The following is a 13,086-nucleotide window of genomic DNA, read 5'->3' as shown; positions in this document are numbered from 1 at the left end:
AACTCTGAGGAACTTCTCTGGAGAAGCAGGGCTTCCAGTACAGTTTTTTTTTTTTTTTTTTTTTTTACTTTTTATTTTGTACTTGGCTATAGCCAACTAACAATCTTGTGATGGTTTCAGGAGGACAGCAGAGCGACTTAGGTATACATATACATGTATCTATCCTCCCTCCAACTCCCCTCCCATCAGTACAGTTTTATGTTTTATCAGAACAGAAAACATGAAATATGTCAGGGATCCATTCCTTCAAGGTTTCAAGAAGACAGACTGGCATGAGCACAGTCGTCAGTGTGGCCTTTGCACCCGGGAAGCGAGTGTTACCGTGGAAGGAGTAACTAACATTCGTGTCCCAGGAAGGGAGGTATTTAATCTTTATTTTTAACATGGATTTTCTTTACTTCTGGCTGATGCACCCTTTCCGGTAATAATTAAAGCAGAGGCACGAAGTAGGGTTTTTAAAATTTTTTTTACTTATTTGGCTGTGCCAGGGTCTTTAGTGGTGTCATGCGGACTCTTAGTGGCTCTATGTGAGATCTGGTTCCCTGACTAGGAATCAAACCTGGGCCGCCTGCATGGGCACATTGTAGGATTGACTGGCCAGAAACAGACTGTTTTAGTCAGCATCCGGTTCACTCATGTAGAAGCCAGAGCGACTTCACCATATCTCGATCTGTGAGAATTTCTTTCATCAGTAGGTTGTGCCCTGGAAAAGGCTGGTGGGGGTGCTCACTGGTCATTCCCCATTCCTCCCACTGAGGTTAAACACGGGCTTCTCCTGTTATATCAGGGGTCAGCAAACCACTGTCCACAGACAAACTGAAGCCTGTCTCCTGTTTATGCATGGCCCAGGGCACAAGGTGAGCAATGTGAGCCCAAGCTGGGGTGTCCCCTCCATCCCTGCTTCCCACTCTGCTCCCAACACCTGCTGGACCCTGAGCTCTGGACTCTGTCTGGGAGTTGGAGAGGCATTGGAGGACACTGACTTTGCTTCTGGTTAGTTTTCCAGGGGGAACCAACTGGTCCTCCAGGAGGAACAGGTCTGGGTATCATTGGCAAAGAGAAATTGATGGCACGGGCTGAGTCCCCATCAACTACCCCCATCCATCTGACCTGGCCCTCCAGGCCCCCTCCGCCAAGCAGGCTGTTCTTCTTGAGGTGGTCTCCAGCCAATGCAGTTGAACCCATAGGGTGCTCACTATCAAGGGCAAATTTATATTTGCTTCTTGACCCAGAGGGTCCAGCCAGGCTTTCCTGATACCTCAGTTGGTAAAGAATCTACCTGCAATGCAGGAGACCCTGGTTTGATTCCTGGGACAGAAAGATCCACTGGAGAAGGGATAGGCTACCCACTCCAGTATTCTTGGGCTGCCCGTGTGGCTCAGCTGGTAAAGAATCCGCCCACAATGTGGGAGACCTGGGTTTGATCCCTGAGTTGGGAAGATCCCCTGGAGAAGGGAAAGGCTACCCACTCCAGTATTCTGGCCTGGAGAATTCCATGGACTATAGAGTTGGACACGACTGAGTGACTTTCACTTTCACTTTCTTGACCCACAACATCTGAAATATTTACTATCTGTAATTTTACTGGAAAAGTTTGCCCACCCTGATACTACATGATATCAGGCAGTACATTACATAATCCTATAAAGACTCAGCCACTTTGAATCACTGTAAAGAGTAGTAGTAGCTACCATTTGTGGAGGTTCAGGAGGTTAAGCAATTTGCCTAAGGTCACACAGCTCACAAGTGGCCTAGTGGGATTTTTGCAGTGACAGTTTGGCAGGAGAACAGAGTGGAAAAAATGGAAGCTGGTCCCTGGCCACACTGGCGGTGTGTGGCCCCCACTTCAGCTTCTCCAGGGACTGCCCTTGTGGGGCCCTAAATGGGAAACCTTAAAAAAGAAGGGCTAGCTTTGCGGTTTAGAGCTAAGATGGCGCCTGGCGGAAGAGATGAGGGCTTGGCTAAGTTGTTTGTCAAAACTTTTGATTGGCTCTCTTGATTTCCATGCACGTGGACAGCACGTGATCACCATAGCCGGCTGTTACAATGATGCCCATGACAACTTGACCTTTAACGTGATTGGTACAACTATGGTATATTAAGATTTGACCTTTAACATGATTGGTGCAACTATGGCATATTACAATTTGACCTTTAACGTGATTGGTGCAACTATAGAAAGTCCCTTGAAAAACCCCCTTACTTGCCTATATAAACCAAGAGCTTGGGGGCAATAAAGCAGAACTGCTTAGAGGGAACCCCTGTCGAGTTTGATTGTCTCTTGCTCCCTGAGGGGCTGGGTTGGCAGGACAGCAGGCTCACCTGTCCTCGGGACCCCTCGGCTTTGCTGAGGGAAGTTCCACTGCCTCTCTCTTTCTGCGGAGCACCCCCCTCCCCTTCACATGCCCTCACCTCCACTGCTGGGCAGCTGTGTGTCCCACCCCTCCTCATGTGTTTGCTCTCGGGTGGCTGCCAATGCTAGTTTTTAATTATCATGGCCCCACGTTGAGAGGCTGTGGCCAGTAATTTCTCTTTCTGTCCTTTTCATCCCTGTGTGGCCTCACTGATTTAGTGGTTCCTTTGTGACTTGACTAATTCCCCCTGGAAACTCAGGTTTCCTCTTAAACTTCACCTTGTGGTCCAGGGAGGAGATCACTGTGCTTAAGGCTGCCCAGTTCAGTTTCTGGCGCGTCAGAGCTCCCAAGCCCCCTGCTTCCCTCTGGTCCGCCCCTGACTCATCCTTTGTGGGGCAGACACATCTCACTTACCCGAGCATTGTTCAGGAATGTGCTGTGAAGTGCATTTTCCAGAAATCAGAGCTCCCTTCTCTGAACTCCCAGCTTTGGAAACTTGTAACCATCTTGCATGCTAATCTTTATAAATGACACCACGCCTGGTGTTCTAAAGCAGAACTCATTGTCTACACCTCTCCCTGATAGCATAGTAAACCCATTCAAGTGACTGCACAGGAGATAGTGAAGGACAGGGAAGCCTGGTGTGCTGCAGTCCGTGGGGTCACAATGAGTCAGACATGACTGAGTGACTGAACAACAGCAAGATAGTGGGCAGCTGTGAGAATTTGAGAAATTGACTTAACGTCTTGAAGTTTCTGCTTCCTCATCTGTGAAATGAGGATGGTATTACCGATCCTGTAGAGTTGAGTGTGTTGTGGGGAATTGAGATAATTTGCATAAGGCTTTGGCACACCGTGTGCCCGGACAAGGTGATTGATGTGACTTAAATACCCTTCCATCCTGGGGTACCAGTTTTCAACCCCATCTGTGCCCTAGAGTCCCCTGGTCTGCTTAGTTGTATAGAAATCTTTGCAACGCCATGGACTGTAGCCCTCCAGGCTCCTCTATCTATGGAATTTTTCTGGCAGTGGGTTGGGTTGTTATTCAGTTGCTAAGTTGTGTCTGACTCTTCGTGACCGCATAGATTGCAGCACACCAGGCTTCCCTGTCCTTCACTGTCTCCCAGAGTTTGCTCAAACTCATGTCCGTTGAGTCAGTGATGCCATCCAACCATCTTATCCTCTGTTGCCCCCTTCTCCTCCTGCCCTCAATTCTTCCTAGCATCAGGGTCTTTTCCAATGAGTTGGCTCTTTGCATCAGGTGGCCAAATATTGGAGTTTCAGCTTTAGCATCAGTCCTTCCAATGAATATTTAGGGTTGATTTCCTTTAGGATTGACTGGTTGGATCTCCTTGCTCTCCAAAGGACTCTCAAGTGGGTTGGCAAGAGCCTTCGAAACATGATGCTGGGGCCCCGTGCAAGGTCAAGTGAATCAAAAGCTCTGGAGTTGCTCCTGCGTTAGCATTAATACTGTTGTCTTGATTTGTTTTTGTCTGTGTTTGCCCCTCCTTGTGCCCTCACCCTCTGGCCTTTCCCAGATGCAGTTAGAGCTGGAAACTAGTGCTTCAAGGTGTGTCCAGCTCTTTGCTCCAACATGAAATGACCCATTCTGTTGAAACTTTTGGGAATTTATGTTTCCACTTTAAGGTTTTTCTGCTTCCTCTTTCTGTTTCTCTTAAGAGCAGCTAGCATTTATTAAGGCTTTACTGGCTCAAAACCTGCCTGGACCACCCCTGCCCGGCGCTGGGCCCCAGGCAGCCTGGGAGCGCACTTTGGGGAGGCGTTGATGGTCAGGGCCCTGTGAGTGCCTGCAGTATACGAGCCATCTTCAGTTCTGGATCCTGGGTCCATTATGGCCTCTCCCTGTACCTGGCCCTACCCCCTGAACCCCCTTCTGTCTTTTCCTTCATCCTTCATTAGGCCCAGAACCTGTACCTATTTGTTTGTATACCACCGTCACCTTGACCTCTGACTGCCCACAGGAGGTGCTCATAGACCTGGGAGCAGGCGGACCCCACGGCACCCCTGGAACCTTATGTCCCATCATTATTTGCCTGTTGTACAGATGCGGAAATTGGGGCACAGAGAGATGAAATCATTTGCGCAAGGTCCTCAGGAAGTGGCAGCTCCCTCCTGGGTCTGAGATCTGGTTACTTGCTGCCTCCTGACTCCCATCATGCCTGCTGCCCTAAGACTCTCTGGCTTCACATAAGCTGTTCGGTCCAGGAAGCCAGTAATTACTTTTAAAATAAGAAGGATTGTGCGCTAAGTAAATAAGCCTCAATTCCCTACGAAATATTTCCTCTCCTCTTCTTGACAGAATAAGCTCAGCAATTATTTTTCAACAGATAGAACTGCTGGTACAGAAAGTCTGAAGTTTCCCCTTCTTTCAATTCTCAATTTAGAAAATTATTAATTCCCAGGCCTGGGGCTGTTCTGATCGTGGCCACAGATATGTTGTCTTTGTAGGTCTGAGTCTGTCCTGGTTGTTTCCAGCTGCTTATTTGACCAGGGAAAGATGGAAGGAGGCAGAAACATCTCAGGGGCAGGGGTAGGCCTCCAGGGTCAGGTACCTGCCCTCCCTCCTGGCAAGAATCTGGCCCAGCCTGGAGCCAGACAAGCTGTGGACAGGCTCCCACGGTATGGGGCCTCTCTGCCAGCTGGGGAGGAGGGTCTGAGGACCGGGGGGTCAGGAGCACGCAGGGAGGGCTGTTCAGCAGCGGGGAATGCTGAGTCAGATGGGGACGAGCCACGTCTTTCTGAGAAGCCTGGGGAAACTCTGAGTCAACCGCACACCTCGACCCCGGCTGACACATTCGGGCAGCCCTGCATCCAGGGCTCAGGAGAACAGTGCCACGAGCAGCAGCTTCATCCCAGGGATGCCCCGTCTTCAAGAATCATTTTCAACATGCACGGGGTGCATGTGCATTCCCCAGACAAAACCAGCCAGCTCATCTCAGAGCTTAATTTACCTGTGAATACATCCCTGAAATCATTCATGATCCATGTCCCAGAATTTTTTTTAAAAAATCAATTCTTCACGTCCCTGAGAAGAAGGCTTGCTTGTTGTGATGGAGAAATAGCTTTGCAGCCGCTGAACTCTGAACCCGCTTCCAGGAAACTCCAAGCTGGGAAGATCTGGTTACATAAATCTTCAGCCTGCCAGGTTTTATTTATACAAACCCTGAAGCAAGAGCCATGTGGTCTAGTACCCTACAGATTTCTGGTTTCTTGTAGCACCTATTGCCTGTCACTAAGGGGGGGCTTTTAATTGGATTTCTTAAGAGGCATGGGCTTTCCAGGAGGCTCAATGGTAAAGAATCCGCCTGCCCATGCAGAAGACGCAAGAGAAGCAGCTTCAATCCTTGGGTCAGGAAGATCCCCTGGAGGAGGAAATGGCAAACCACTCCAGTATTCTTTTTTTGTTTTTAATTTTATTTGTATTTCTTTCTTTCTTTCTTTTTTTTTTAACACCAAAGCATTTTGTATTGGGGACTAGCCAATTAACAATGTTGTGATAGTTTCAGGTGAACAGCAAAGGGACTCAGCCGTACATATACATGTATCCATTCTCCCCCAAGTCCCCCTCCCATCTAATCACTCCAGTATTCTTGTCTGGGAAATCCCATGGACAGAGAAGCCTGGTGGGCTATGGCCCATGGGGGCACAGAGGGTTGGACACAATGGAGTGAGTGAACACTACCACCAAAAGGCATCAGCCAGGTCTACGGAGCAGAGTGTGTGCATGGAGTAATTTAGGGCTGACCACATAGCAGGTGATGCAACTGTAGGCTGGCGAGAGGCTGTCTTGCCCAGGGGCACCTCCATCACCGGATTGGAAGCATCATTTCTGGTCTCAAGTAGGTATTAGGGTACCCTTGGAAAGAGGTTTGGTGTCTGGAAAGTCAAGTCTATTGCAGATGTCCCCTGCAGACCTGAAGGAAAGCCTTGTTTTGGTGTTGTAGAGGACATAGGTGGCACTAGGGGTAAAGAACCTGCCTGCCAATGAAAGAGACATAAAAGATGCAGGTTCAGTCCCTGGGTCGAGAGGATTCCCTGGAGGAGGGCATGGTGACTCACTCCAGTCTCTTGCTCCTCTGTCCCTGGGATTTCCTAGGCAAGAATACTGGAGTGGGTTGCCATTTCCTTCTCCAGGGAATTTTCCCAACCCAGGGATTGAACCCAGGTCTCCTGCATTGCAGGCAGATTCTTTACCATCTGAGCCACCAGGGAAGCCCACCTTTCCCCTTAACATACTATATTAAAATTATTTTTGTTGGCATATAGTTGAATGTAGTTCAATGGACATGAACTTGGGCAAACTCCAGGAGACAGTGAGGGTCAGGGAGGCCTGGCATGCTGCAGTCCATGGGGTCGCAAAGAGTCAGATGTGACCTAGCAACTGAACAACAGCAATTGACTAAGAATGTTGTGTTAGTTTTTTAGCTGTACAGCAAAGTGATTCAGTTTCACTTATACACATATTAATCTTTTCAGAATCTTTTACCCTATAGGTTATTCCAGAATATTGAGCAGAGTTCCCTGTGCTATACAGTAGATCCTTATTGATTTTCTATATTATATATAGTAGTGTGTGCACGTCCATCCCAAGCTCCTAATTTATCCTTCTGTCCATGTTTCTCCTTTGGTAACCTTAAGTTTGTTTTTGAAATCTGTGGGTCTTTTTCTGTTCTGTAAACAAGATCATTTATATAATTTTTTAAAATTAGATTCCACGTAAGAGTGACATCATATGCTCTCTGTCTTTGTCTGTATGACTCACTTCACTTAGTATTTTAATTATTCCTTTAAGAGTAGTTCTCCCCCATCAGACTTCAGTGCAGAAATAGTTGTATTCACCTTTGTTGGTTGAAGGAGCACAGTCTGAATAGCATCAAATCCCCACCCTTGTTCACTTTAAATCAAACCGGGACATCCTGGGATGCTGCTGCTTAGTACCAGGTAGGGCCACCAACTTTCTGGGTTTGCCTGGGACTGAGGAATTCTTCAAGAAGAAGAACTATGGACGGAGGTTCTTGACATTGTACAGGAGGCAGTGATCAAGACCACCCCCAAGAAAAAGAAAGGCAAAAAGGCAAAATGATTGTCAGAGGAGGCCTTATAAATAGCTGAGAAAAGCAAAGAAGCTAAAGGCAAAGGAGAAAAGGAAAGATATACCCATTTGAACACAGAGTTCCAAAGAATAGCAAGGAGAGATAAGAACATCTTTCTCAGTTATCAATGCAAAGAAATAGAGGAAAACATTAGAATGGGAAAGACTAGAGATCTCTTCAAGAAAATTAGAGATACAAGGGAACATTTCATGCAAAGATGGGCACAATAAAGGACAGAAATGGTATGGACCTAACAGAAGCAGAAGATATTAAGAAGAGGTGGCAAGAATACACAGAAGAACTATACAAGAAAGATCTTCTTGACCCAGATAATTAGTGTGATCACTCACCTAGAGCCAGACATCCTGGAATGCGAAGTCAAGTGGGCCTTAGGAAGCACCACTACAAACAAAGCTAGTGGAGGTGATGGAATTCCAGTTGAGCTATTTCAAATCCTGAAAGATGCTGCTGTGAAAGTGCTGCACTCAATATGCCAGCAAATTTGGAAAACTCAGCAGTGGCCACAGGACTGGAAAAGGTCAGTTTTCATTCCAATCCCAAAGAAAGGCAATGCCATAGAGTTTTCAAACTGCTACACAATTGTACTCATCTCACATGCTAGCAAAGTAATACTCAAAATTCACCAAGCCAGATTTCAACAGTATGTGAATCATGAACTTCCAGATGTTCAAGCTGGATTTAGAAAAGGCAGCAGAACCAGAGATCAAATTGCCAACATCCATTGGATCATCTAAAAAGCAAGAGAGTTCCAGAAAAACATCTCAGTTCAGTCACTCAGTCGTGTCCAACTCTTTGACACCCCATGGATTGCAGCACACCAGGTGTCTCTGTCCATCACCAACTCCTGGAGTTGACTCAAACTCATGTCCATTGAGTCACTGACGCCATCCAACCATCTCATCGTCTGTCACCCCCTTCTCCTTTTGCCTTCAATCTTTCCCGGCATCAGGGTCTTTTCCAATGAGTCAGTTCTTCCTATCATATGGCCAAAGTATTGGAGTTTCAGTTTCAGCATCAGTCCTTCCAATGAATCTTCAGGACTGATGTCCTTTAAGATGGACTGGTTGGATCTCCTTGCTGTCCAAGGGACTTTTGGGAGTCTTCTCCAACACCACAGTTCAAAAACATCAATTTTTCAGCTCTCACCTTTCTTTATAGTCCAACTCTTACATCCATATATGACTACTGGAAAAACCATAGCCTTGACGAGATGGACCTTTGTTGGCAAAATAATGTCTCTGCTTTTGAATATGCTGTCTAGGTTGGTCATAACTTTTCTTCCAAGGAGCAAGCGTCTTTTAATTTCATGGCTGCAGTCACCATCTGCAGTGATTTTGGAGCCCAAAATAAAGTCTGTCACTGTTTTCACTGTTTCCCCATCTATTTGCCATGAAGTGATGGACCAGATGCCATGATCTTAGTTTTTGAATGTTGAATTTTAAGTCAACTTTTTCACTCTCCTCTTTCACTTTCATCAAGAGACTCTTTAGTTCTTCTCTTTCTGCCATATGGGTGGTGTCATCTGCATATCTGAGGTTGTTGATATTTCTCCCAGCAATCTTGTTTCCAGCTTGAGTCAGCTCACCATTTCACATGATGTACCCTGCATATAAGTTGAATAAGCAGGGTGACTATATACAGCCTTGACATACTCCTTTCCCAGTTTTGAACTAGTCCTTTGTTGAACCAGCAAGCTGTTGGTTCTTGATGTGCATATAGGTTTCTCGGGAGACAGGTAGGGTGGTCTGGTATTCCTGTTTCTTTAAGAATTTTCTACAGATGATTGTGATCCACATAGTCAAAGGCTTTAGAGTAGTCAGTAAAGCAGAAGTAGATGCTTTTCTGGAATTCCCTTGCTTTTTCTATGATCCAACAGATGTCAGAAGTTTGATTTCTGGTTCCTCTGCCTTTTCTAAACAAAGCTTGAACATCTGGGAGTTCTTGGTTCATGTACTGTTGAAGCTTAGCTTGAAGGGTTTTGAGCATTAATTTCCTAGCCTGTGAAATGAGAGCACTTGTGTGATAGTTTGAACATTCTTTGGCATTGCCAAAAGGAAGGCCTTTTATTGTGACTCAAGGACCAGGCTTAAAAGTCAAGGGTTTTAAGTGGAACCTTTTGGAAATCAGTGCGATGGTTACGTTGGCGTCTTGATTCCATCCCATACCTGCCCTCTCTGATAGGGGGGTGTTCATGGGGAGCTGCCCGATGTTTTGAGCAAGGATGGTAGACTAAGGGAGTAGAGGATGGGAGAGAGGCAGAGGCCTGGAGGGTAGTTTGAAGGCTTCTTGGAGTGATGAGCAATTGAACTTTAAGAAATCTCTATACTAAACTCCATAATGGCTGTATCTGTTTACATTCCCCCCAACAGTACAAGAGGGTTCCCTTCTCTCCACATCCTCTCCAGCATTTATTGTTTGTAGGGTTTTTTTTTGAACGATGGCTGTTCTGACCGGTATGAGGTGATAACTTCATTGTAGTTTTGATTTGCCTTTCTCTAATAATAAGCAATATTGAGGTTTTTTGTTTTTTTCATGTGTCTATTAGTCATCTGTATATCTTCTTTGGAGAAGAGACTGAACTTTAAAAAGAGAGTAAGGGGGTGGAGGGCCTGGACACTTGTTCCAGAGGAGTCTGAAAGTGCCAAGCTGGCTGGGTGTGGAAACGCTGATAAGGCAGCCTGATTGCAGGGGAGGATGTGGTTCCAGGGGAGATAAGAGCGGGGGCGGTGATTTTTTGGAACGGTCGCCTCAGGTCACCCTCTGGTTTCTGAGAGGCCCAGTTTGGTGCCAGTCTTGGCACCCACGCGCCCCCACCACTAGCGTCTGATATTCACAGTGTGCCTTTCCTGATAAAGCCTTCCGCCTCAGCCTTCATCCCACCATGGAGCAGGGGTGGTTATCCGCATTCCCAGAGAGGAATCCTGCACCCGACAAAGGCAAGCCACTAGGGTGAGGTCACCAGCAAAGTCCTTCCATCATCCCACAAATACCTGAGCGCGCTCTGTGGGTCAGGTGGGAGGTTAATGAATTCCTGTTTCTTTTATGTGCGCCTGTGTAGTCATTTCCAACTCTTTTGCGACCCCATGGAGTGTAGCCTGCCAGGCTCCTCTGCCCGTGGAATTTCCCAGGCAAGGATGCTGGAATGGGTTGCCAGTTCCTACTTCCGGGGATCTTCCTGACCCAGGGATCGAACCCAGGTCTCCTGCATTGGCAGGCAAGTTCTTTACCACTGCGCCACTTATGAAGCCTGTTTATTTTGTACTTTATCATGTCTTCAAATAACACAATGTCCTCCTTTCAGTAAAATTCTGCAAGGAGTTAGATGCCTTTCCTATGTCTCCATCGCACAGGAATCTTTCTCAGATTGCAGGTATGTATACAGATATGTGTTCACTGGGCAGGGTAACTTCAAAGACCAGCCCTGTTCGATATTTTCCTTAGAAGAATCGCTAGCGCAGTCATTGAAAACAATAATGGACAACAATAATGGACAACAATTTAAAACTTTATTGAAGGCTCTTAAAAATCAAGGTGTGAGTGTGTGGTGGGCATGTGGGGGGTGTGTGTGTGATATGTGTATGAGTGGTGTGTATATGTGTGTAATAGTCATCATTGGAGAGCTGGGACCTGGGATGTCAGAAGGCCCCACATCAGGGCTCAGACCTCCCCCCCCACCACCCTCCCCCCCCCCCACCACCCTCCCCCCCCCCCCGCCCCCCGCCGAGTTGCAGACATGGGGGAGACAGCAGCCCTGGCTGGCTCTGTTCCACCACGCCTGCCCACCTCCCCCAAGAAGGAAACCTATCCCAGAGCGTGGTCCTATAGAGCGTGGTCCTATAGAGCGTGGTCCAGGACTTCACTCAACGGCAGCTCCTTGCTTTCATTGTCTCATGTTGAAAATGGGCGGTGACGTCCAGTTAAGGAAAATTCCAAGTGATTGGTCTTCATTAATCATCTGAAAAATGAATAGGGCAGCCAGATGACTTTCCTGAGGCCCCTTATCAACTGGCTGGGTGGTGACGCTGAGGTTCCCTCAAAGGGCCTTCCTGGCTTCCCTGGGACAGCCCTGTGTTCACAGCCGAGCTGTTTCTGGGATCCAGAAGCCCGGCATGGCCCCTGAGCCAGACTCAGGGGATGGGTGGGTGCTGCTTCCAGGGCGTTTGAGGAAATGTAATGTCAGAAGAGTACTGAATAGCAGAGCTAGCACTGATCACTCATTTTGTGCCAGCCCCATGAGAGTTTTTATTTTTATTACTTTTAGGGATCAAGACACACATTCTGGGGCTTCCCTGGTTGTCCAGTGCTTAAGACTTCACCTTCAATGCAGGGGATATGAGCTTGATCCCTGGTCTGACAGCTAAGATATCACATGCCTCATGGACAAAAAATGAAAACCATTAAACAGAAGCAATATTATAACAAACTCAATGAAAACTTTAAAAATGGCCCACACTGTAAAAAAAAAAAAGAACACACTTCTGTTTCCAGACAGATAAGAAATGAGAAGAAGTGATCAAAAGCTAAATAACATCAGGTTATACAAACTAATCTTATGTAAAAACAAAAAAACAGACATTTGGAGACTATGCTAATAAAATTTTCTTTTTAAATGTTGGTTTAAATATCTATTTTTAATATCATACTTGAAAAAATAGTGTTACCTAAAGCACTTCAGAGTTCCCAAACTGAAAATATATATTTATGCATATTCATATATATTAAAAGTTGTTGTTCATTCACTAACTTGTATACAACTCTTTGTGACCCCATGGACTGCAACACAACCAGGCTTCCCCGTCCTTCACTGTCTCCCAGAGTTTGCTCAAACTTGTGTCCTTTGAGTTGGTGATGCCACCCAACCATCTCATCCTCTGTCACCCCCTTCTCCTCTTGCCCTCAATCTTTCCCAGCATCAGAGTCTTTTCCAATGAGTCAATTCTTCTCATCAGGTGGCCAAAGTATTGGAGTTTCAGCATCAGTCTTTCCAATGAATATTCAGGATTGATTTGCTTTAGGATTGACTGGTTGGATCTCCTTGCAGGCCAAGGGACTCTCAAGAGTCTTCTCTAGCACCACAGAATTGAAAGCATCAATTCTTAGGCACTCAGTTTTCCTTATTGTCCAACTCTCACATCTGTACATGACTACTGGAAACACCACAGCTTTGACTATGTGGATCTTTGTTGGCAAAGTGATGTCTCTGCTTTTTACACATACTTATTGTTAAAACCTTAAAAAAAATCAAAAGTGTGTACAAGTAGAAATAAAAGCTTCTTCTTCCTTTATGATTGTAATTTGTATCTCTATCTAGAGCTCAATTTACTTTTTTATCTAAATAGGTGACATCATGCCTATGAGTCCCCAGCATTTTCCTGATTAACAATACCTAATGGAAATCTGTACAGAATACTACTTATGCAGCCACCTGTACGTCTTATCCTATACACAGTATTTTATTATATGGCTGTATCATAATCTATTTAACCAGCTCTTTTCTGCTGGCTATATCAGGAAACATTGGCTGCAAGTATCAGTTGGGCTTCATAAAGAAAGCTATTGGCCTTTATAACTGAAGTTTACAGAAATGGTGGCTTCCGG

At 46.0% G+C, this 13,086-nt stretch overlaps 1 protein-coding gene across 9 annotated transcripts in view; it reads left to right on the top strand.

The window, feature by feature from the left end:
• Positions 1–13,086, top strand: part of IL1R2 (interleukin 1 receptor type 2) — a 198,842-nt gene that overhangs the window by 81,315 nt on the left and 104,441 nt on the right. For 7 of the 9 annotated variants that reach the window (XR_011255769.1, XM_069583810.1, XM_069583802.1 and 4 more), the window contains 2 exons: positions 10,790–10,858; positions 11,750–12,098. The exons of the other annotated variants lie outside the window; for them this stretch is intronic. Coding sequence is in view for 6 of the 7 variants with exons in the window: in XM_069583810.1 (XP_069439911.1) it covers positions 10,790–10,858; positions 11,750–11,796 (116 nt within the window). In the remaining variant the exon portion in view is untranslated. Of the gene's footprint in view, positions 1–10,789; positions 10,859–11,749; positions 12,099–13,086 lie in introns of those variants that run through there. 9 annotated transcript variants of the gene reach the window in all.

Source organism: Ovis canadensis, chromosome 3, assembly GCF_042477335.2.
Source record: "Ovis canadensis isolate MfBH-ARS-UI-01 breed Bighorn chromosome 3, ARS-UI_OviCan_v2, whole genome shotgun sequence".
NCBI classification, from domain to species: domain Eukaryota; kingdom Metazoa; phylum Chordata; class Mammalia; order Artiodactyla; family Bovidae; genus Ovis; species Ovis canadensis.
The sequence above is the reverse complement of the archived record's forward strand: the minus strand, read 5'-3'. Positions and strand labels throughout refer to the sequence as shown.